At 42.3% G+C, this 21482-nt stretch overlaps 1 protein-coding gene across 2 annotated transcripts in view; it reads left to right on the top strand.

The window, feature by feature from the left end:
* ETF1 (eukaryotic translation termination factor 1) overlaps positions 1 to 19969 on the top strand; it is a 38309-nt gene extending 18340 nt beyond the window's left edge. For both annotated transcript variants that reach the window (XM_053566045.1, XM_053566046.1), the window contains exons 3-11: positions 6518 to 6693; positions 7090 to 7229; positions 13497 to 13635; positions 13963 to 14153; positions 14876 to 15005; positions 15349 to 15504; positions 16329 to 16393; positions 17200 to 17347; positions 17643 to 19969. In XM_053566045.1, coding sequence (XP_053422020.1) covers positions 6518 to 6693; positions 7090 to 7229; positions 13497 to 13635; positions 13963 to 14153; positions 14876 to 15005; positions 15349 to 15504; positions 16329 to 16393; positions 17200 to 17347; positions 17643 to 17725 — 1228 coding nt within the window. In that variant the 3' untranslated portion in view covers positions 17726 to 19969. The remainder of the gene's footprint in view (positions 1 to 6517; positions 6694 to 7089; positions 7230 to 13496; positions 13636 to 13962; positions 14154 to 14875; positions 15006 to 15348; positions 15505 to 16328; positions 16394 to 17199; positions 17348 to 17642) is intronic.
* The last annotated feature ends 1513 nt before the right edge of the window (positions 19970 to 21482 follow it).

Here is a 21482-nt window from a genome sequence, read left to right as displayed (position 1 = left end):
TGTTTCAGAAGCCTAGCAAATATTTGTGGTGACAGCTGAAGCTACTGTGTAGCTTATTTTCTTGATTGCTTGGATTGGCTAACATACTTGCTCCCCTATCCAAGGGGTGGCAGCAGAGCACAGACTATACTCTGGTATATACTGTCTTTGATCAACTTGTAGTAGGGGAAGTATCACAAAAGTTAGGAACCAGCTTTCTAGGTTTCAAGTAGACATGCCAATAGAAACAGTTCTGGTTTGGAAGTTTTAATTTTAGTTGACAGTGTGAGAGTAGCTATTTTTGATAGTGGTGGAGGTATTAGGTAGCTTGTGTGCTTATTAAGAAAATTCTACTTGGAAGGCCTGTGGAATTGATCACTAAGAAAAAAGTTCCAAGGCAGTGTCTTCTGTAAATGAGATCCCTTTCCTTTGCAAATATTGGGGAAAACACTATGGTATACACATTATGAAATTTATTTTACTATATGATAATATGTTTCTTAGAATCTGATTTCTGGCATTTTCATATTTCAGATACCTGTGGTTACACAACTAAATGGGGGCATTTGTTGTTCCCCTTAGAGCACTGCTTCCTTTCATTCTTCCTAGTTAGTCACTTGGCACATAGCCCATTTGACTTGATGTTGTAACCAGCTTTCTAATATGTACCATATCTTTTTCTTGCTAGCTTCCACTGGACTCCTGATATATGAAATTCTGCTATTAAAGCTGGCATATTATGCAAGCTCTGTACTAGGGGAAAGTTTAGACATTTCTGGCAGTCTTCCCACTTGCTCTTCCTTTGACCTCACCCATTTTCCCATGACACTAAACTTGTCATTGACTTTAGGGGCTGGATTTATAAGGACTCAGGAAATAATTTTCTTATAGAGTTATAAAGCATCTGGTAGAAACAGTTTTCATTGCTTTGGTTCCTATCAGATCAGCCTTTGCCTTCAAGATGTAAATGAGCTCAATTTATACTGATTGCTATTCTAATAAAGCTAGATCTGGTCAGAGCAGAGTTAGGGCATTTATTTTCCTGTGTGTTGTAGATTTACTTCTGTTCAGGTTGCCACTTGTTCTCACATAATTGCTAAAGTAGTTTTACCCAGCACATTAAGGATTCCAATTTCTCCCCATCCTATATGTTTTTAACCCTGGCGGCGCCTATGGCTCAAGGAGTAGGGCGCCGGTCCCATATGCCGGAGATGGTGGGTTCAAACCCAGCCCCGGTCAAAAAAAAAAAAAAAAACCTATATGTTTTTAACCCTTTGCCCATTTTTTATTTGGGTTGTCTTTTTGTAAGAGTTCTATACATACTCTAGATTTCTTTACATAAATCTTAACAGATAATATGATTTGCAAATGTTTTCTCATTTTTTGTATGTTATCTTTTCATCCTTTTACTTATCCTGTTGGAGCCCTTTGGTTTTCGTTTTTTTGTAGTTGGGTTTGGTGGGGAGTGTTTTTTTGTTTGTTTTTGGAGACAGACTCTCACTTTGTCGCCCTTGGTAGAGTTCTGTGGCATCATAGTTCACTGCAATCTCAAACTCTTAGGCTCAAGCAATCCTCTTGCCTCAGCCTCCCAAGTAGCTGGGACTACAGTGCCCCCCACAGCGCCCAGCTATTTTTAGAGATGGGGGCTTGCTCTAGCTCAGGCTGATCTCAGGCAATCCACCTGCCTCGGCCTCCCAGAGTGCTGGGATTACAGGCTTGAACCATCAAGCCTGGCCCTCATTTGTTTTTTTTTTTTTGGAACATTCACTTTGTTAACCCTTGGTAGAGTGTGGTGGTGTCATAGCTCACAGCAACCTCAAACTCTTGGGCTCTAGTGATCTTCTTGCCTCAGCCTCTCCGGTAGCTGGGACTACAGATACCCACCACAGTGCTCCAAGGTCTCTTGCCCTCCTAGAGTGCTAGGATTATACACAGGAACCACTGCACCTGGCCAGGAACCCTTTTTGAAAAGGAATCACTTAAAATTAACTGCTAGGTAATTTTTTTTTTTTTTTGAGACAGAGTCTCAAGCTGTCGCCTTAGGTAGAGTACCATGGCATTACAGGTCACAGCAACCTCAAACTCTTGGGCTCAAGCAATTCTCCTGTCTCAGCCTCCCAAGTAGCAGGGACTATAGGCACCCAGCACAACGCCCAGCTATTTTTTTGTTTCAGTTGTTATTGTTGTCTTAGCTGGCCCAGGTGGGGTATCAACCCTCCAGCCTCACAATGTATGTGGCCAGTGCACCACCCAGTGAGTTCCAGGCACCTCCCTCAGGTAAATTTTTTTTTTTTTTTTTTTTTTAAACAGTCTATCTCTGGTGCCCTGAGTAGAGTACCATGACATCATAGCTCATAGCAGCCTCAAGCTCTTGGACTCAAGCCATCTTCTTCCCTCATTTTTTGCATTTCTAATAGAGACAGGGTCTCGCTATTGTTCAGGCTGGTCTCTAACTCCTGAGCTCATGCAATCCACCCACCTCTGCCTAGAATTACAGGCGTGAGCCACCTCGCCTGTCCTTCCCGAGTAGTTTTAATGTGCAGCCAAGGTTGACAGCTACTGTTTTAGGGGAATTTTGTGCTTTAAAATTTTGTAGCCTTAGCTGGCATTATGGCCGGTAGTCCCAGCTATTTGGGAGGCTGAGGCAAGAGAATCACTTAAGCCCGAGTTTGAATTCTGAGCTGTGATGTCACGGCACTCTACCGAGTGCAACATAATGAAACTCTTGTCTCAAAAAAAAAGATTAAAATTTTTTAGCTTGTATGACTTGGCACCCATAGCTCAGTGGTTAGGGCGCTGGCCCCATACACCAGGGCAGGCAGGTTTGAATCTGGCCCTGGCCAGCTAAACAACAACTGCAACAAAAATACAGCCAGGATGGGCGGCGCCTGTGGCTGAGTCGGTAAGGCGCCGGCCCCATATACCGAGGGTGGTGGGTTCAAACCCGGCCCCGGCCAAACTGCAACCAAAAAAAAAAATAGCTGGGCATTGTGGCGGGCGCCTGTAGTCCCAGCTACTGGGGAGGCTGAGGCAAGAGAATCGCTTAAGCCCAGGAGCTGGAGGTTGCTGTGAGCTATGTGAAGTCATGGCACTCTACCGAGGGCCATAAAGTGAGACTGTCTCTACAAAAAAAAAAAAAAATATAGCCAGGCGTGGTGGCGGGTGTCTGTAGTCCCAGCTACTTGGGAGGCTGAGACAAGAGAATCACTTAAGCCCAGGAGTTTGAGGTTGCCATGAGCTGTTGACACCACAGCACTCTACCAAGGGCAACATAATGAGATTCTGTCATAAATAAATATATAAATAAATTTTTTTTAGCTTATAAATGAATCAAATAGTTGATATGGTTTGGGGGTTTTCTAATTTTTTTTTAATTTTCTTATTGTAAAATATAAATAATATAGAATTTGCCATCTTAACCATTTGTAAGTACACAGTTGGGTAGTAAATACCTTCACACTGCTTTACAGCCAATCTCTAAAACTCCTTTTATCATGTAAAACTTAAACTCTGTACCCATTAAATAACAGCTCACTATTTTCCCCTCTTTTGCTCACTGGCAGCTACCATTCTACTTTCAGTCTCTATGAAATTTGACTATTGTAGGTATTTTATATAAGTGGCTTCATACAATAATTGTCCTTTTATGTCTAGCTTATTTCTCTTGGCATATGTTCAAAGGTCATCCATGTTTCAGTGTGTCAGAATTATCTTCAAGACTGAATAATATTTGTGCATATCTATACAACTCACTTTTTTTTTGAGACAGAGCCTCAAGCTGTCACTAGAGTGTTGTAGCATCACAGCTCACAGCAACCTCTAACTCCTGGGACTGTAGCTGGGACTACAGGCGCCTGGCTATTTTTTTGGTTGCAGACATCATTGTTGTTTGGCCGACGGGCTGAATTCGAACATGCCAGCTCAGGTGTATGTGGCTGGCACCTTAGCCACTTGAGCCACAGGTGCCGAGCCGACAACTCTCACGTTTTTTTGTTTGTTCATCTACCAATGGATGTTTGAGCTGTTTCTACCTTTTGGCTATTGTGAATAATTTGTTGGTGTGTACAAGTATCTATTTTAGTCTCTCTGCTTTTTGCTTTTCCTCTTTTGGGTACGTCCTTAGAAGTGGAATTGCTGAGCGGTGCCTGTGGCTCAGTGAGTAGGGCACCAGCCCCATATACTGAGGGTGGTGGGTTCAAACCAGGCCCCGGCCCTGGCCAAATTGCAGCAAAAAATAGCTGGGTGTTATGGCGGGTGCCTGTAATCTCAGCTACTTGGGAGGGTGAGGCAAGAGAATCGCCTGGGCCCAAGAGCTGGATGTTACTGTTAGCTGCGATGGCACAGCACTCTACCAAAGGTGACAAAGTAAGACTCTGTGTCAAAAAAAAAAAAAAAAAAGAAGAAGAAGAAGTGGAATTGCTGCATCATATGACAAATCTGTGCTTCATTTTTTTGGAAGGGCCACCACACTGTTACCTATACCTTTTTACATTGCCACTTGCAATACCAAGGGTTCATTTTTCCATAGTTTTGCCAACGCTCTTTATTTTCTGGATTTTTTTTTCTTGTTCTTAATGTTTTTAGTTGGTTTATTACAAAGCTACTTGCCTGATATGTTTGGGTTTTCTTTTTTTTTGAGACACAGCCTCAATCTGTCACCCTGGGTAGAGTGCCATGGCATCTTAGCCCACAGATACCTCCAACTCCTAGACTTAAGCGATTCTCTTGCCTCAGCCTCCCAAGTAGCTGGGACTACAGGTGCCCGCCACAACGCCCGGCTATTTTTTTTTGGTTACAGCCGTCATTGTTGTTTGGCAGGCCCCGGGCTGGCCCGGGCTGGATTCGAACCCGTCAGCTCAGGTATATGTGGCTGGCGCCTAAGCCACTTGAGCCACAGGCGCCGAGCCATACTTGCCTGATATGTTTATCCAGTTTTTATATAATCTTGTTCTTGGACTTTTTTTTTTTAAGGCAGAGTCTCACTGTGTCACCCTCGGTAGGGTGCTGTGGTGTCACAGCTCACAGCAACCTCAAACTCTTGGGCTCAAGTGATCCTCTTGCCTCAGCCTTCAAGTAGCTGGGACTACAGGCACCTACCACAATGCCCAGCTACTATTTTTTAGAGATGAGGTCTCGCTGTTTTTTTGGTGTGTGTGTGACAGTCTCACTATGTCACCCTCAGTAGAGTGCTATGGTGTCACAGCTCACAGCAACCTCAAACTCTTGGGCTTAAGTGATTCTCTTGTCTCAGCCTCCCCAAGTAGCTGGGACTACAGGCCACCGCCACAACACCCAGCTATTTTTGGGGTGTAGCGGTTGTTATTTAGCAGGCCTGGGCTGGGTTCAAACCTGCCAGCTCTGGTGTATATGGCTGGCGCCTTAGCCGCTGAGCTACAGGCGCCGAGCCCTCAGTGGCAGTTTTTTAATACCCTGTTTCCCCGAAAATAAGACAGTGTCTTATTTTAAGATGTGCTCCCAAAGAGGCGCTAGGTCTTATTTTCAGGGGATGCCTTATCTTTCCTGTAAGTAGGTCTTATTTTCAGAGGATGTCTTATTTTCGGGGAAACAGGGTAGTAGCTATTCTGAATGGGTATGAAGTGGCATCTAATTGTGATTTTGATTTGCATTTCCCTAATGATTAGTAATGAGTTGTGGGGTTTTTTGTTTTTTTGTGGCAGAGTCTCACACTTTGTCGCTCTCGGTAGTGTGCTGTGGTGTCACAGCTCACAGTAACCTCTAGCTCTTGGGCTTAGGCGATTCTCTTGTCTCAGCCTCCCAAGTAACTGGGACTACAAGCGCCCGCCACAATGCCTGGCTATTTTTTTGTTGTTGCAGTTTGGCCGGGGCTGCATTTGAAACCCCCACCCTTGGTAAATGGGGCCAGTGCCCTACTCACTGAGCCACAGGCACCGCCCAGTTGATATGTTTTAATGTGTAGTTTTGTGTTTGCTACATGTAGAAGTAGGAATATTATAATAAGGTATTTCTTAGCTGGTGGTTATAAGTATCTTAAAAAGATGTGTTGCTGGCATCGAGTTAGGAAGTGTGTTGATGGCTCCTGAAAAGGGACTCTCCTATGTAACAGTGCCGTGGTGGTATCCTTCCTCCATGGTTCTGATTTTTGTCCTGTTTTTAGTTCTAGAAATTTGAATTTATTTGAGAACCCAGAGTTGATCAGGCTTTCAGTGCTATGCTCTTTTTAATCAAATGCAAACCATTTGATATATAGCCTTTTTTCCCTTGGAAGGAGGTGTTTTTCGAGAATCCCTTCAAATCCATTCTTTACTTAGCTAACCTCATTCACTATTCAATCAAATAATTGAGCACATACTGTTTCCTGAACACTGTTCTTAGCTCTGGGGGTACTTTAGTGAACAACAATATAGTCTTTACATTACTATTACTACTTGGAGAGACATCTGTTTCTTTTGCTTGAAGGGCATCTCTCTTTAGCTCATTCTACTGAAGAAAAATACAATTTTAAGCCCTCTACCTATGTGACATTAGAACCTCTAATGAGTTACTCTTTCTTCCATAGCAATGGCACCAGCATGATATCATTGATCATTCCTCCCAAAGACCAGATTTCACGAGTGGCAAAAATGTTAGCAGATGAGTTTGGAACTGCATCTAACATTAAGTCACGAGTTAACCGCCTTTCAGTCCTGGGAGCCATTACATCTGTACAACAGAGACTTAAACTTTATAACAAAGGTAATCTGGAGTTTGATATTTTTCCTTCTCTACTTTGTTTGTCTTGGTTACATTTTTTACTTTGATCCTGCCATGGTGCTCAGTTCACTAATGTTTCCTCAGCCAGCCTTCATCAGTGTCACTTGGCCTTGGTGTTTAACTTTTTGTTTGTTTTCCTTTTTAATTTGTCGAAAGTTAAATAGTATTTACTATATTTAAAAGAGTAAATCCTACTGAAACATCTCAGAAGAAACTTTAAAATTAGGGGGAGAATTCACCTGAGAGATTTAAAGTTATTTCTGCTTTATATAAATTATGATCTAAAAGGCAGAGAAAATAACTTGTGTGAACATTTTCTATTAATTGAGGAAAATTAGGTCTGGATTAAAATAGAGAAATTGTTTATGTCCTTTGCAGTACCTCCAAATGGTCTGGTTGTTTACTGTGGAACAATTGTAACAGAAGAAGGAAAAGAAAAGAAAGTCAACATTGACTTTGAACCTTTCAAACCAATTAATACGTCATTGTATTTGTGTGACAACAAATTCCATACAGAGGTAAGAAGTTGAGCCCATTTCTCTGAGCACTCTGCTGAAGGGGGTAGGGGAGAAGTTGAAGTACAAAACATTTTCATCACTCCAGAAAGAAACCCTGTCCCCATTCCTCCCCATCCCGCATCTCCCACCTCTCTCACTCTAGGCAATCACTAATCTATTTTCTTAGATATGCTTATGCTGGACATTTTATTTAATGGAATCATACAGTATATGGTCTGTTGTGACTGGTTTCTTTCACTTAGCTCTATGTTTTCAAGGGTCATCGTACAGAAGCATGCATCACTTTACTTCATCTCTCTTTTTTTTTTTTTTTTTTTTTTGAGATAGTCTTATTATGTTGTCCTCTGTAGAGTGCTGTGGCATCACAGCAACCTCCAATTCTTGGAATCAAGTGATTCTCTTGCCTCAGCCTCCTGAGTAGCTGGGACTACAAAGCCCAGCTATTTTTTTGTTGCAGCTGTCGTTGTTGTTTAGCAGGCCCAGACTGGGTTTGAACCCGCCAGCCTCGGTGCATGTGGCTGGTGCTGTAACCACTGAGCCACTTTATCTCTTCTTATTACCAAATTCCATTTTTTGGATATGCTATATATATATTCATCAGTTGATGAACATCTCTGCTATTTGGCTATTATGAATAATGCTTTTTTTTTTTTTTTAGACAGAGTCTCACTATGTCGCCCTTGGTAGAGTGCTGTGGCATCACAGGTCACAGCAACCTCCAACTCCTGGGCTTAGGCAATTCTCTTGCCTCAGCCTCCTGAGTAACTGGGACTACAGGCACCTGCCACAACACCCGGCTATTTTTTTATTGCAGTTTGGCCAAGGCTGGGTTTGAACCTGGCACCCTACCCAGTGCCACCCGAATAATGCTTCTATACACATTCATATACCCAAGTTTTTTTTTTTTTTTTTAATTTGGCCGGGGCTGGGTTTGAACCCGCCACCTCCGGCATATGGGACCAGCGCCCTACCCGCTGAGCCACAGGCGCCGCCCATACCCAAGTTTTTTTTTTTTTTTTGGTTTTTAGCCGGGGCTGGGTTTGAACCCGCCACCTCCAGCATATGGGACCGGCACCCCACTCCTTGAGCCACAGGCGCCGCCCCATATACCCAAGTTTTTGTGTGACCATATGTTTTCGTTTTTCTTAGGTGTATACCTAGGGGTGGAATTGCCAGGTCATGTAATAACTATGTTTAACCTTTTGAGAAGTTTCCAGACTGTTTTCTAAGCCTTTTTACACAGCTAGCTATTTTCAAAAAGTAAGACAACTTAAATTTATTATGACACTGATCATTCAGCATGTTTGGGGAAAGTGCAAAACTAGGTTTGGAGAACTAATTAGAGGCAAAGAAATAATTGGCTGTTTGATCTCATTCTCCTTATGTACTAGTGATACTTCCCCATATTTCTTGCATTCTTAGTTTTCACCTCACAAACTGTAAAATTTTTAGTAGCAGGAGTATAAGAGCTTTATTTTTTTCCCCTCTCCTCATGAAACTTTTGAATGACAGAGCTGACATAAGATGAACTTTAATGGTGGAATGGAAACCTCATTAGAGTGACCTAAATCAGTCAACAGTAGAACAATCAAGAATTCACAGCTGGTTCCTAGTTCAGTCTCTTGCCTTTCATCAACCTAGGGGAAAACCTCTACAGTGGAATTAGAACTGACATTTGTTGACACAGTTTACAATGGATGATTTTTGCTAACTTGATGGGAAATTCATTTCCAGTTGGATCTTGGTCAACTGCATAGACAGTCCAGACTGTTTTTCTCTTAACTACCACTGTCCCCTCCTGGCATAGGTGTCACTGGGGAGGCTCTTAGCTACCCACACTGTACCTACCTATATCTGTTTTGATGAAAGCAGGTTTTGAAGAGACAGAGCCTCAAGCTGTCACCCTGGGTAGAGTGCCGTGGCATCACAGCTCACAGCAACCTCCAACTCCTGGGCTCAAGCGATTCTCTTGCCTCCGCCTCCTAAGTAGCTAGGACTACAGGCACCCGCCACAACGCCTAGCTATTTTTTGGTTGCAGCCATCGTTGTTTGGCAGGCCCAGGCTGGATTCGAACCCGCCAGCTCAGGTGTATGTGGCTAGTGCCTTAGCCACTTGAGCCACAGGTGCCAAGCCAATCTTGTTGATTTTAACGATACTTGGTACCCTTGTTGTCTGGCTCAGTAGCTTACTTACTGAAATAGCGTCGTTGGTTTTACTGAACATGAACTCCTTTTCCAAGGTAGCATTTAATCTTGCTGGCTTTAACTGATAGGTTATTAACTAGACATGAATGTATTGTACTGTACAACATAATTTATATCCTGATTAATCAAGGTAATTATACATTCTTTTTGGGGGGGGATAATTGAGTCTCACTATGTCACCCTCGGTAGAGTGCTGTGGCATCACAGCTCACAGCAACCTCAAACTCTTGGGCTTAAGTGATTCTCTTGCCTCAGCCTCCCGAGTAGCTGGGACTACAGGCGCCGTCCACTACGCCCAGCTATTTTGTTGTTGTTGTCATTGTTTAGCAGGCCCAGGCCGGGTTTGAACCTGCCATCCCTGGTGTATGTGGCCGGCACCACTAAGGTAGGGGTGCCAAGCCAATTATACATTTTTTTGTTTGTTTGGATGTTGTTGTTGCTGCAGTTTGGCCAGAGCTGGGTTTGAACCCACTGTCGGTATATGGAGCCAGCACCCTATCACTGAGTCACAGGCACTGCCCGCCCAAGCTAATTATACGTTCCTAGAAGGGATAAGTCTTCCCTTTAATTGTTGAAGGGACTTTTTTTTTTTTTTAGAGGTCTCATTTTGTCGTCCTCATTAGAGTGCTATGGCGTCACAGTTCACAGCAACCTCCAGCTCTTGGGCTTAATCATTCTCTGGCCTCAGCCTCCCAAGTAGCTGGGATCGCAGGCTCCCACCACAACACCCAGCTACTTTTTGTTGTGGTTTGAACCGGCCACCCTTAGTATATGGGGCTGGTGTCCTACTCACTGAGCCACAGGCGCTGCCCTGAAGGGACTGTTTTCTTCCTTAGTTGAAATGGAATGGATAATAATTTCTTAGTTTTTTTGGTTTTTTGGTTTTTTGGTTTTTTTTGAGACAGAGCCTCAAGCTGTCACCCTGGGTAGAATGCCATGGCATCACAGCTCACAGCAACCTCCAACTCCTGGGCTCAAGCGATTCTCCTGCCTGTGCCTCCCAAGTAGCTGGGACTACAGGTGCCCACCACAGTGCCTGGCTATTTTTTGGTTGCAGCTGTCATTGTTGTTTGGCGGGTCTGAGCTGGATTTGAACCCACCAGCTCAGGTGTGTGTGGCTGGTACCTTAGCTGCTTGAGCCACAGGCACCGAGCCAATTTCTTCGTTTTGAAGAGATTGCTACCTAACAATTACAAATCTGCTAAGCCTGTAGTAGTATTCAAATTCCGTCATAAGAACTTTTGTCTATGTGGGTCTCTGTACTATTTAAATTATTTTCTCTTTGGGGAAGCAGAAGTAATTAGGATATAAAGCTAACCCTGAAGGAGGGTTTTCTCCATAAAACTCAGAATTGGCTGGACATTGTGGCTTACACCTATAATCCCAGCACTTTGGCTGAGACAGGAGGGTAGCAAATTAGCCAGGTGTGGTGGCACATGGCTGTAGTTCCAGATATTCCAGAAGCTAACGTGGGAGGATCACTTGAGCCAAAGGGCTTAAGGTTATAGTGTGCTGTGGTCATACCACTGCAGTCCAGCCTGGGTGGACTATCTTTCTTTTTTTATTTTTTGGAGACAGAGTTTCATTATGCTGCCCTTGGTAGAATGCCGTAGCATCACAGCTCACATAGCAGCCTCAAACTCTTGGGCTTAAATGATTCTCTTGCCTCACCCTCCCAAATAGCAGGGACGATAGGTGCCCACCACAATGCCTATCTCTTTTTTTGTTGCAGTTGTCACTGTTATTTAGCTGGCCCAGGCCAGGGTTGAACCTGCCAGCCTTGGTGTATGTGGCCGACACTTATAACCACTGTGTTATGGGCACTGAGCCATAAACCCTGTCTCTTTATGTATTTGTTTATTTTTCTTTTTCTCTTTTTTTGAGACAGAGTCGCAAGCTGTTGCCCTGGGTAGAGTGCCATGGCCTCACAGCATCATCAAACTCTTGGGTTTAAACGAGTCTCTTGCCTCAGCCTCCCAAGTACCTGGGACTACAGGTGCCCGCCACAGCACCTGGCTATTTTTGTTGTTGTTTGTTGCATTTGTCGTTGTTTTGGCTGGCCCAGGCCACGTTTGAACCCGCCAGCTTTGGTGTATGTGGACCGCGCCTACCCACTGAGATAGAGGCGCCGCCAACCCTGTCTCTTTAAAAAAAAAAACTCATTGGGCTTGGTGGCTCACTCAAGACCAGCCTGAGCAAGAGCAAGACCTCTCATCTCTAAAAATAGATGGGCCTTGTGGCAAACAGTTGTAATCCCAGCTACTCTGGAAGCCAAGGCAAGAGTATCACTTGAGCCCAAGAGTTCAAAATTGCTGTGAGCTGTAATATCTTTAAATTTGAGTTTGAGTTTTATATCCAGATATCATTAATGACCCTCTCACAGCACAGAAGTTAAGTGTAACGTTTCAAAACAAAGGTGTTTTATAAGACTGTTCCAAGGTTTTGTACTCATGTTCTCAACCTGAGTTGATTTACAAGATAGTCTTATTTGCTGTGATGGCTACTGCCTGTTAATCCTGGAATTTTTAATGGTAACAGAAAGTCAACTTTCAGAAGTTAGATCCAGAATTTGAATGCTGTGTTCATAAATTATCAATTAAAATCAAATCAAGAATTAGGAAAAGGTTGAGCCTTAACTACGAGTTTTATTTAGGGGAAGGTTGTATGACAACTTTTTTTTTTTTTAATTGAGGCAGTCTCACTGTGCTGCCTTCAGTAGAGTGCTGTAGCGTCACAGCTCACAGCAACCTCAAACTCTTGGGTTTAAGTGATTCTCTTGCCTCAGCCTCCCAAGTAGCCTACCACAACACCTGGGTGTTTTTTCGTTGCAGTGAGCTACGGGGCAACAAGCCTAAATTTACGATCTTTTTTTTTTTTTTAATTTTTTTTGTGGAGACAGAGTTTCACTTTACCACCCTCGGTAGAGTGCCATGGCGTCACACAGCTCACAGCAACCTCCAGCTCTTGGGCTTACATGATTCTCTTGCCTCAGCCTCCTGAGTAGCTGGGACTACAGGCGCCCGCCACAACACCCAGCTATTTTTTTTGTTGTTGTTGCAGTTTGGCCGGGGCTGGGTTTGAACTCACCACCCTCGGTATATGGGGCCGGCGCCGAACTCACTGAGCCACAGGCGCCGCCCTAAATTTACGATCTTAACCTTTGTTTTTTGTTTGTTTGTTTGTTTGAGACAGAGTTTCAATCTGTCACCCTGGGAAGAGTGCCATGGGGTCATCATAGATCGTAGCAACCTGTAACTTTTAGGTTCAAGCCATCCTCTTGCCTCAGTGTTTCCTGTTTTTAGTAGAGACAGGGGTCTTGCTGTTGCTCTTGCTGGTCTCGAACTCGTGAGCTCAAGCAATCCACCCACCTTAGCCTCCTGGAGTGCTAAGATTACAGGTGTGAGCCACTTCACCCGGCCATCTTAATCATTTTTAAATGTACAATTTAATGGTATCAAATACATCGGTAGTGTTGTACAACTATCCTTACCACCCATCTCCAGAACAGTTTTAGTCATATAAATATATGCCCAGTAAACATTAGTAGACACACTTCTCCCTTTTCTCCAAACCCTGGCAACCCCCGTCCTACTTTCTGTCTCTGAATTCTGAGTATTGTGGGTACTACCTATGAGTGGAATCATATAATAGTTACTTTTTCGTGACTGTCTTATGACTTAACATAATGTCCCCAGGATTCATACATGTGGTAGCAGCATATTGCAGTTTTCTTCCTCTTTAAGACTAATAGTCCATTGTATGAATATACCACATTTTGCTTGCTCATTTGTTTTTGGTGAACATGTCCCTGTTTTAGCTGTTATGAATATTGCTCCTGTGAACATGGGTGTACAAATGTTTTTTATTGATTTTATATTCACATACCCAGGTCAGGTATGTTGAAGGGCTTCATGTAGGTGTCATTGGTTATTTCTAACATTGTTTTGCCACAAAACTAACAATATGGTGAGTGGGGTGAAAGAACTTACATACTTCCTTTCAGGTTTTGTCTTGACCTAAACAAAGCATTGTTGTTCACTATGTGATGTGTTTCCTTTCCAGGCTCTTACAGCACTACTTTCCGATGATAGCAAGTTTGGATTCATCGTAATAGATGGTAGTGGTGCACTTTTTGGCACTCTCCAAGGAAACACAAGAGAAGTCTTACACAAATTCACTGTGGATCTCCCAAAGAAACACGGTAATATAGGAGGAAAATATGAGCCCACTTGCTTTGTCTAGCAATAAAAAAAAAGTATGATGTGGGGGAAGCAAAACCAGATGCTGGGAGAGGTGCACCCTGGGATGGCTCATGACTCATTGGTTCTTATGGCTCTTATCTTGGCATCAGAATTAGTAGTCGGTCTCTGAAAAAAAGTAGCAATTTATGTTTAATATGTAGTCAAGGGAATTGTGATTTTTCTTTGTCCTTTACTCAGATAAGACATGATTATTGTATTTTTAATTTGCAAGGCATCTCATGCTTCTTAATAATTGCCATTTTTCTCTCACTTCTTTTGTGTCAAAGGTAGAGGAGGTCAGTCAGCCTTGCGTTTTGCCCGTTTAAGAATGGAAAAGCGACATAACTATGTTCGGAAAGTAGCAGAGACTGCTGTGCAGCTGTTTATTTCTGGGGACAAAGTGAATGTGGCTGGTCTCGTTTTAGCTGGATCAGCTGACTTTAAAACTGAACTAAGTCAATCTGATATGTTTGATCAGGTAAGTGAGGAGTAGATCTCCATTCTGTATGTCTCTAGATGGGAGTAGGTGAGTCCTGAGCCCTGGGACACCCACATCTTTTTTAACTTGCAGTGATACATTTCTTGGGTTAAAAACCTAGCTTTGAGTTAAATGGTGGTAGGTTTGTAGATGTTTATGGGGAAACATCTCTCTTGCTTCTTTGGACCCTTTCTCTTTTGAAATTGGCCATTTTTGGTTGGGTTCCTTATAGGGTGTATGGAAGTCCTAGGTTTAGTGTTGTCTTTCTGATTTATTCCTGGAGGTAAGTAAAGCAGTTAAACTCTCAGCAGTGTAACAGAGCTGATTAAGCCCAAAGCAATTAACCCAGCAGGGTCATTTGATTTATGACGTGCTCAGCCATAACACATCCCTGGGGTATTTTTCTGGAGGAGGTAGCATTATGGTAGAAGGTCCACCAAAGAAAATGTCTGAAGCTCTCATACCTTGTTTGGCAGGAGCTGTTGATTTCCCCTTTTTGTTTGTGCTTAATGAGTCATCCTATAGTAGGTCTAGTAGAATTTATGATAAACTTTATCCTGATGATGTTGCTCACTGTGAGCAGCTTTTGAATAAATTGGGCTCCCTCCCCATATTTAAACTAATGTGATCATAATGCTGAACTTCCCATGCCTTTAAGAGATAGTGGAGTGGGTTTTGGTAAAGTTGTTTTGAAGAACTAATAATATTTTTTCTTGTGTCAGAGGTTGCAATCAAAAGTTTTAAAATTAGTTGATATATCCTATGGTGGTGAAAATGGATTCAACCAAGCTATTGAGTTATCCACTGAAGTCCTCTCCAACGTGAAATTTATTCAAGAGAAGAAATTAATAGGTATAAATGAAATACAGCTACTTTACTTATTCTGTGAAATGTTTGTGTGTGTGTATATATGTACGTACATCATTGTATGTATGAAACAAGACACTGAAAAGGTAAAAGAGACCGAGATTTAGTATTTTTATTAAAATCTGTTGCCCCAGTGAAATAATTATTTTTAATCTTCCTTCCATCCAAGTACTAACCAGGCCCGAGCCTGCTTAGCTTCCGAGATCAGACAAGATCGGGCGCATTCAGGGTGGTATGGCCATAGACAATCTTCCTTAGTTGTTAAGGCTAATAATTATGTATGTACCAGGGAAACTTTAATGTCACATTGACCTGTCCTTAATCACAGGACGATACTTTGATGAAATCAGCCAGGACACCGGCAAGTACTGCTTTGGCGTTGAAGATACACTAAAGGCTTTGGAAATGGGAGCTGTAGAGATTCTAATAGTCTATGAAAATCTGGATATAATGAGATATGTTCTTCATTGCCAAGGCACAGAAGGTATGAGAATTAGAAGATAAGATTGCTGGCTCGGCGCCTGTAGCTCAGCGGCCAAGGCACCAGCCACATACACCAGAGCTGGTGGGTTCGAACCCAGCCCAGGCCTGCCGAACAATGACAACTCCAACCAAAAAATAGCCAGGCATTGTGGCGGACACTTGTAGTCCCAGCTACTTGGGAGGCTAAGGCAAGAGAATCGCTTAAGCTCAAAAGCTTGAGGTTGCTGTGAGCTGTGACACTACAGCATTCTGCCCAGGGGGACATGGTGAGACTCTGTCTCAAAAAAAAAAAAAGAAGAAGAAGATAAGGTTGCTATTTGTGACTGACCTGTGTATTCAGGAAGCCTGGGCTGAAGATTAGGAAGGGGTGGCTGATTTGGGGGCAATCGGAAGGTAGATCTACCCTTTTGTTAAGTCTGTAGCACATACCTGCATAGATTTTTCTGCTTGAACTATTTAATGCCTCTTAAGATTGTTAAATTTACTGAGGACCAAAACTATATATTAGATTTCTTTGATGTTTCTTTTTTTTTTTTTTTTTTTTTTTTGTGGTTTTTGGCCGGGGCTAGGTTTGAACCTGCCACCTCTGGCATATGGGACCGGCGCCCTACTCCTTGAGCCACAGGCACCGCCCTCTTCAATGTTTCTTTATGGTTGGAGAATTTATACCTGGTAGACATACAATGCATACCAACATGATTATGGAAAAGTTGATAGAACCCATCTAGGAGCCCTTTCTTCATCTAACCTAACCTCATCTTGTGGGACTTACACCATTAAAATGTGAGAACCAGCTTAACACGTATTTTCCTCCTAATGTTACAGAGGAGAAAATTCTCTATCTAACTCCAGAACAAGAAAAGGATAAATCTCATTTCACAGACAAAGAGGTATGTGATTGTTTTCTTGATTTGATAACATGTGAGGGATCCATGTGTCAGAGGCTGCCAGTGTGGAGGTAGTCAGCTCCTGTCTGCCAAATACAAATCTGATTCCAAGGAAGGATGCCATGTCACTGTTACTGTGGCCTTATATATTTTTTTTTTTTTGCCTTATATTTTTAAAGTAGTTAAGCCATGAAAAAGACATTCTCATTACCTTTGCAGTTATAACTAAAGAGGAAAATTTAATTGAATAGTACCATTCCTGCACTGTGAAGCCTGTGCTGCTTTCATTTACTTCGTGTGTATATCAGCTCTTCCAATGCAGTGGCCTCTCTGAGTTTGTTCTAAATGTGTCACCATAGTTGAAAGTATCACCTCCAGATGGCTTTAAGTGATAGCTTCCTCAAATTCTGAGTTGAAGAGCTTTATGGTTTTACAAGGCCACTCCCAAAAGCAATTCTGAGCTGTTGAACAAGTGCTGCTTAGAGATAGTACAACAGCCTGACTTCTGGAATCAACAACAGGAATCAATAAGCTGAAAAACCACAGGATTTGTTGACATCCTATTACTGAGGGTAGAGTCTGAGAAGTGTTGTTTGAAATAATCGCAATTTCTCTGCTACATCTATTATGTTACCAAAAGTGAAAATTCACATACCTTTACACATAGATACATGTATGCGTACAGATACGTAGCACAGTATGAGTGGAGAATGAGAATGATGATGGGCAGGGGGAGTGAGGGGCTAAGGCCTTGATTTGATATGTCCTAATCCCCTTGTTTTTGTATCTCATGGTGGTCACCTCTGTAGACAGGACAGGAACATGAGCTTATTGAGAGCATGCCCCTGTTGGAATGGTTTGCTAACAACTATAAAAAATTTGGAGCTACATTGGAAATTGTCACAGATAAGTCACAAGAAGGATCCCAATTTGTGAAAGGATTTGGTGGAATTGGAGGTGAGTAGCAAATCAAACTTAAGACCCAGGTCTCAAGCCAAGTCCTTTCCTATCTAGCTTTATTTCAAGTGAGATGTGCTCAGTATGTACTGAGGCAGGTGATTACTGCAGCAGGTAGCTATAAGTTCCTTGATTTGGAACAGTTTTTACCATTAAGTCTTTGCTTTTTGTAATTCTGCAAGAGAATTGGGCTTTCTTCCCTTATTAGGACCACCCTCTACCTGTCTTCCATGAACACAGATTATTTCTTTTTTTTTTAAACACAGATAATTTACCCTTTGGTTTGTTTCCCCAGGTATCTTGCGGTACCGAGTAGATTTCCAGGGAATGGAATACCAAGGAGGAGACGATGAATTTTTTGACCTTGATGACTACTAGGTAGTCGACATGGGTCCGGCAAAACGTGCCTCACCCTCCAGCATCCAACCCAAGGAGCATACCCGTGGTGGAATCCAAACAGATCCCTGCCTTACAATTGGAACATTTCCAGAACTTAATCCATGAGCATTGGATATTGAAAAGAAAACCGAAACAAAACCAGACCCAACCCTACACATTGGTTTGTCATGGTGTCAGCGCAGCAGCCTACAACTAAGTTCCTAAATGCGACTTTGGACTAATTTAAAAAAACAATTCCAGTTTTTACTTTTACTCGATGGTGAAATTGGTTGCTCTTGTATTTTATGAAAAAAATGATTTTTTTAACCTTCATACATAGAAGCAAAAATACTTTAACTGCTGTAAACCTCCAAAAGTTGATAGACGTGAGATCATACTGGTTTGTTTCTTATTTTGATTGGGAAAGAATTAAATTACTGCATTTCGCAGTGACCCATTTACATGGCATTCTCAGCTTAGACTGCATAAGAAGAAATATATGTGGTGAAATGTTGGAACCATTTCTCTCTTGGTCTCTGTTTAATGTTGAAAGGGTGAGCTAATAGGAGGCAATTTCAACTTTACTCCCTCATATTACCCCTCCCCCTCCAGACTGGCAGTTTCAAGGATGCAAATTACATTGCAAAATCAAACTGACTCATGAAGCATTTGGGCCAGTGCACTGTTTACTTCTGTTTGGCAGACGCATTTGTGCCCGGTGTGGGGGAGCCCTTTGTATCACTTGTTTTGACAAGGGTACTCACAATCTTAGCCTACTAGAAACCAGTTTGGGATGGATATTATGGGGCTTCTGTTCTATTGCTGGGATTGGAAGAAATAAAACATGAAATTTAAGTGGAAGCAAAGAAATTTAAAGATTATTTTATTTTGCTTGGGTGGGTCTATCCTTGGTAAAAGGGAGGTGGATGTGTTTTCCTTGTGTTGGATGGCATGAGATTATGTGAACGTTTTGATTTATTAAAATGAACTGCAAGGTTCTTCAAAGGAACGATGAACAAGACATGTATGACTGCATGTAATTATAAACTCCTGACCTCCTGGTGGGGTTGGAGCATCTGTTTCTAACGGGCTTACAAGCACCTCTCACATGAGAAATTAGGGGAGATGGGTGGGAAGGGATGGGACACAGCTTCTGGCACCATGGACTTAAGACCATGTTGGATCCATAGTTGACCTGAAGCTTACACTTCATAGCTGGGCTGTAAGTCAGACTTGAACCCAGCTGACATGCAAGGTCATGGCATGCCTGAGGTGGTGACAGTGAACTAAGTGTATAGTACGTGCCCAGTGGTAGCAATGGAAAAAAGTATACCAAATGGACTTTGAAGGACCAAAGGTTTTTAAAGTCAATTGGTATCACCCCCACACTGACTAGGATAGTGGGGCACATTTGGTTTTCAAATTGGGTACTTTTAACACTTTAGTGCCTGACTGCTGTTCTTTACTGACTTGACTCAGTCACTTGTAGCTTTATTGGTCTGAACCAGCTCCTTGTTCCCAGGGTACAGACCTGCCTATCGTTCCAATAATCCTGTTTCACTTGAATGAAGGGAGTATGTCTTAAATGTAAAGCTTCTGGTTCTCACACTGTATACTCTGAGGTCCAAATGACTGTCTGTCAACGTGTAACCTGATATCTCAACCCCCAGTGAGAAGAGTGGATTCTTGGTGTTGGGGAGGCTTCACCAGAACGGGCTTTTTTTTTTTTTTTTTTCTTTTATTCTTTCTTTCTTTTTTTTTTTTTTTGCTTTGGGCTCTGCTGTTTGTTTGCAGAACACCCAAGAGCGAGCACACATGCTCTCTTCACAGCAGTACCTTAGGGTTTTGCCATTGTAAATGGGTCTGATGTGATATGACAAGACCAGAGAAATTGGATGTAAATTTACATTTTTGAATATGCTTGTTGTTTCACATGATACATTTAGGGTATGCAGCTCCTTTTGTAGTTTTTATTTTTACTATTTAAGTTTGGAAATGATGCCAAATTTTTGTATTCTTTAATCAATGTGTTCTCTTCGGTGATATATATTGCATTATATATTGATGTGTGTATCAATATATACTGATATGTATTACACTTACACATACAAACACATAAATAAGAGGGGGTGAAAACCGTAGCCTTTGCATTCTTTATAGCCTCTGCAGAGAGATCTAAGCAGCAAAATCTTGGTGTTGTGATGTACAGAAATGGAGAAGAGTATTAAACCATATTTAAGAATACATTTTGTGTGCTTGAGATTTTTTAGGACTATTTAGAAAAGTCTGGACTAGAGGCAGTGTGAGTTCTCCAGGTTATATGTCAGATTAGTTGTGGCTAATAACTTTTTAGCCATAGATTTGAATTGTTTTCTCTATATTTGCCTGTGATTCCAAAGTTATGCTAGAGAAAGGAGGTTTACGTTGCTGAAGCCAAACTTATTTATATTTTCTCCTATTCTACATGCATGCCAAAGAGTATCTTGCTCCTTTTTAAGGGTATTTCAGGTATGTTCCCCTGTAACTAATATCCAATATAGGTAAATAGTGCACTCCATTTTTCAGGTGATGAAACAGGCCAAAAGCAGCTTCTTAGTAGTAATGCCAAAATTTTATATAAGGTTTAATTGTAAAATTCTGTCTTTATACATCTGGTTGCCTTTCAGTTCTATAATAAGTAGAATGGTCCAAATGGAAGAACAGAAAAGTAAACACTTTCATTTTCATACCTTGCTCTAGATAGGAAAGTAATCACCCCAACTAAGAGCAAGTCAGGGTTTGGCCCAGTGGAGCCAATGATTTAGAACAGAAGAGGATTTGGGCGGCGCCTGTGGCTCAAGGAGTAGGGTGCCGGTCCCATATGCCGGAGGTGGCAGGTTCAAACCCAGCCCCGGCCAAAAAACAACAAAAAAAAAAAGAACAGAAGAGGATTTGTTTGATCTGCTGTACAAAGGTTGAGGTACTTAGAACCTCTTCTGGCTGATCGTTTAGGCAACCTGGTTAAGCCAAGATAACATGTACTTTGCTTTCTAGAGATTTGAGGAAACTTAATGCTTTAAGTAAAATTGACGGGTAATGACAGTTTGCTTTTTCAGCATACTTTTCACCCATTTTCTCATCTGCTCTAGATGGTAACTCTGATGAAATCCAGCTACCCTTGGGGAGGAGTAGACATGTCTGTGCAGGCATAGTGGTAATTTTCCCTTTTAGTGCATCCCTAGGTGCTATTCTTAAAGTTGAAATTGGAAGGTGGCAGCGCAGTGGGAGATGTGTGCACTGTGGTGGTTGCCTGTCTGGGCCTGCAGCGCTTGCCGTCTTTTGTTCTCTGGCTCTGGTTCCCATGCCATGACACTCCCAGACAGGCATAGTGGATTCAGGGCTGAGTGCCAATGTGGAATTTAAGCCTGGGGCCAGCTTCTCCCTCGTTGCCAGTTTGAGCAAGAGCCAATTGGGAAGTCCCACCCTGATGGGGACTGGGTTTCAGAGGAAAGAAACTGACCAACGAAAGGATAATGGAAGCGTCACATTAGAGCCAGGAAGAAAGAACAGTTATTTGCTCATTTTGTAGCGTTTCTGGGTGCCACAAGTTGCCGATGATGTGGCTGAACAACAGAGGACTAGAAGTACATGTGAAAACAATTCTCCAGAGTTCTTTGTAAATCAAGTCTAAGCCCTGACAGGGTGAACTGTGTTTTACATAAAGCCATTGCTAGGAAATTGGGCAGGCTCACCTGGGGCTCAGCTAACAGCTTAGGAC

Source organism: Nycticebus coucang, chromosome 17, assembly GCF_027406575.1.
Source record: "Nycticebus coucang isolate mNycCou1 chromosome 17, mNycCou1.pri, whole genome shotgun sequence".
In the NCBI taxonomy this organism is placed as follows: Eukaryota; Metazoa; Chordata; class Mammalia; order Primates; family Lorisidae; genus Nycticebus; species Nycticebus coucang.
The sequence above is the reverse complement of the archived record's forward strand: the minus strand, read 5'-3'. Positions and strand labels throughout refer to the sequence as shown.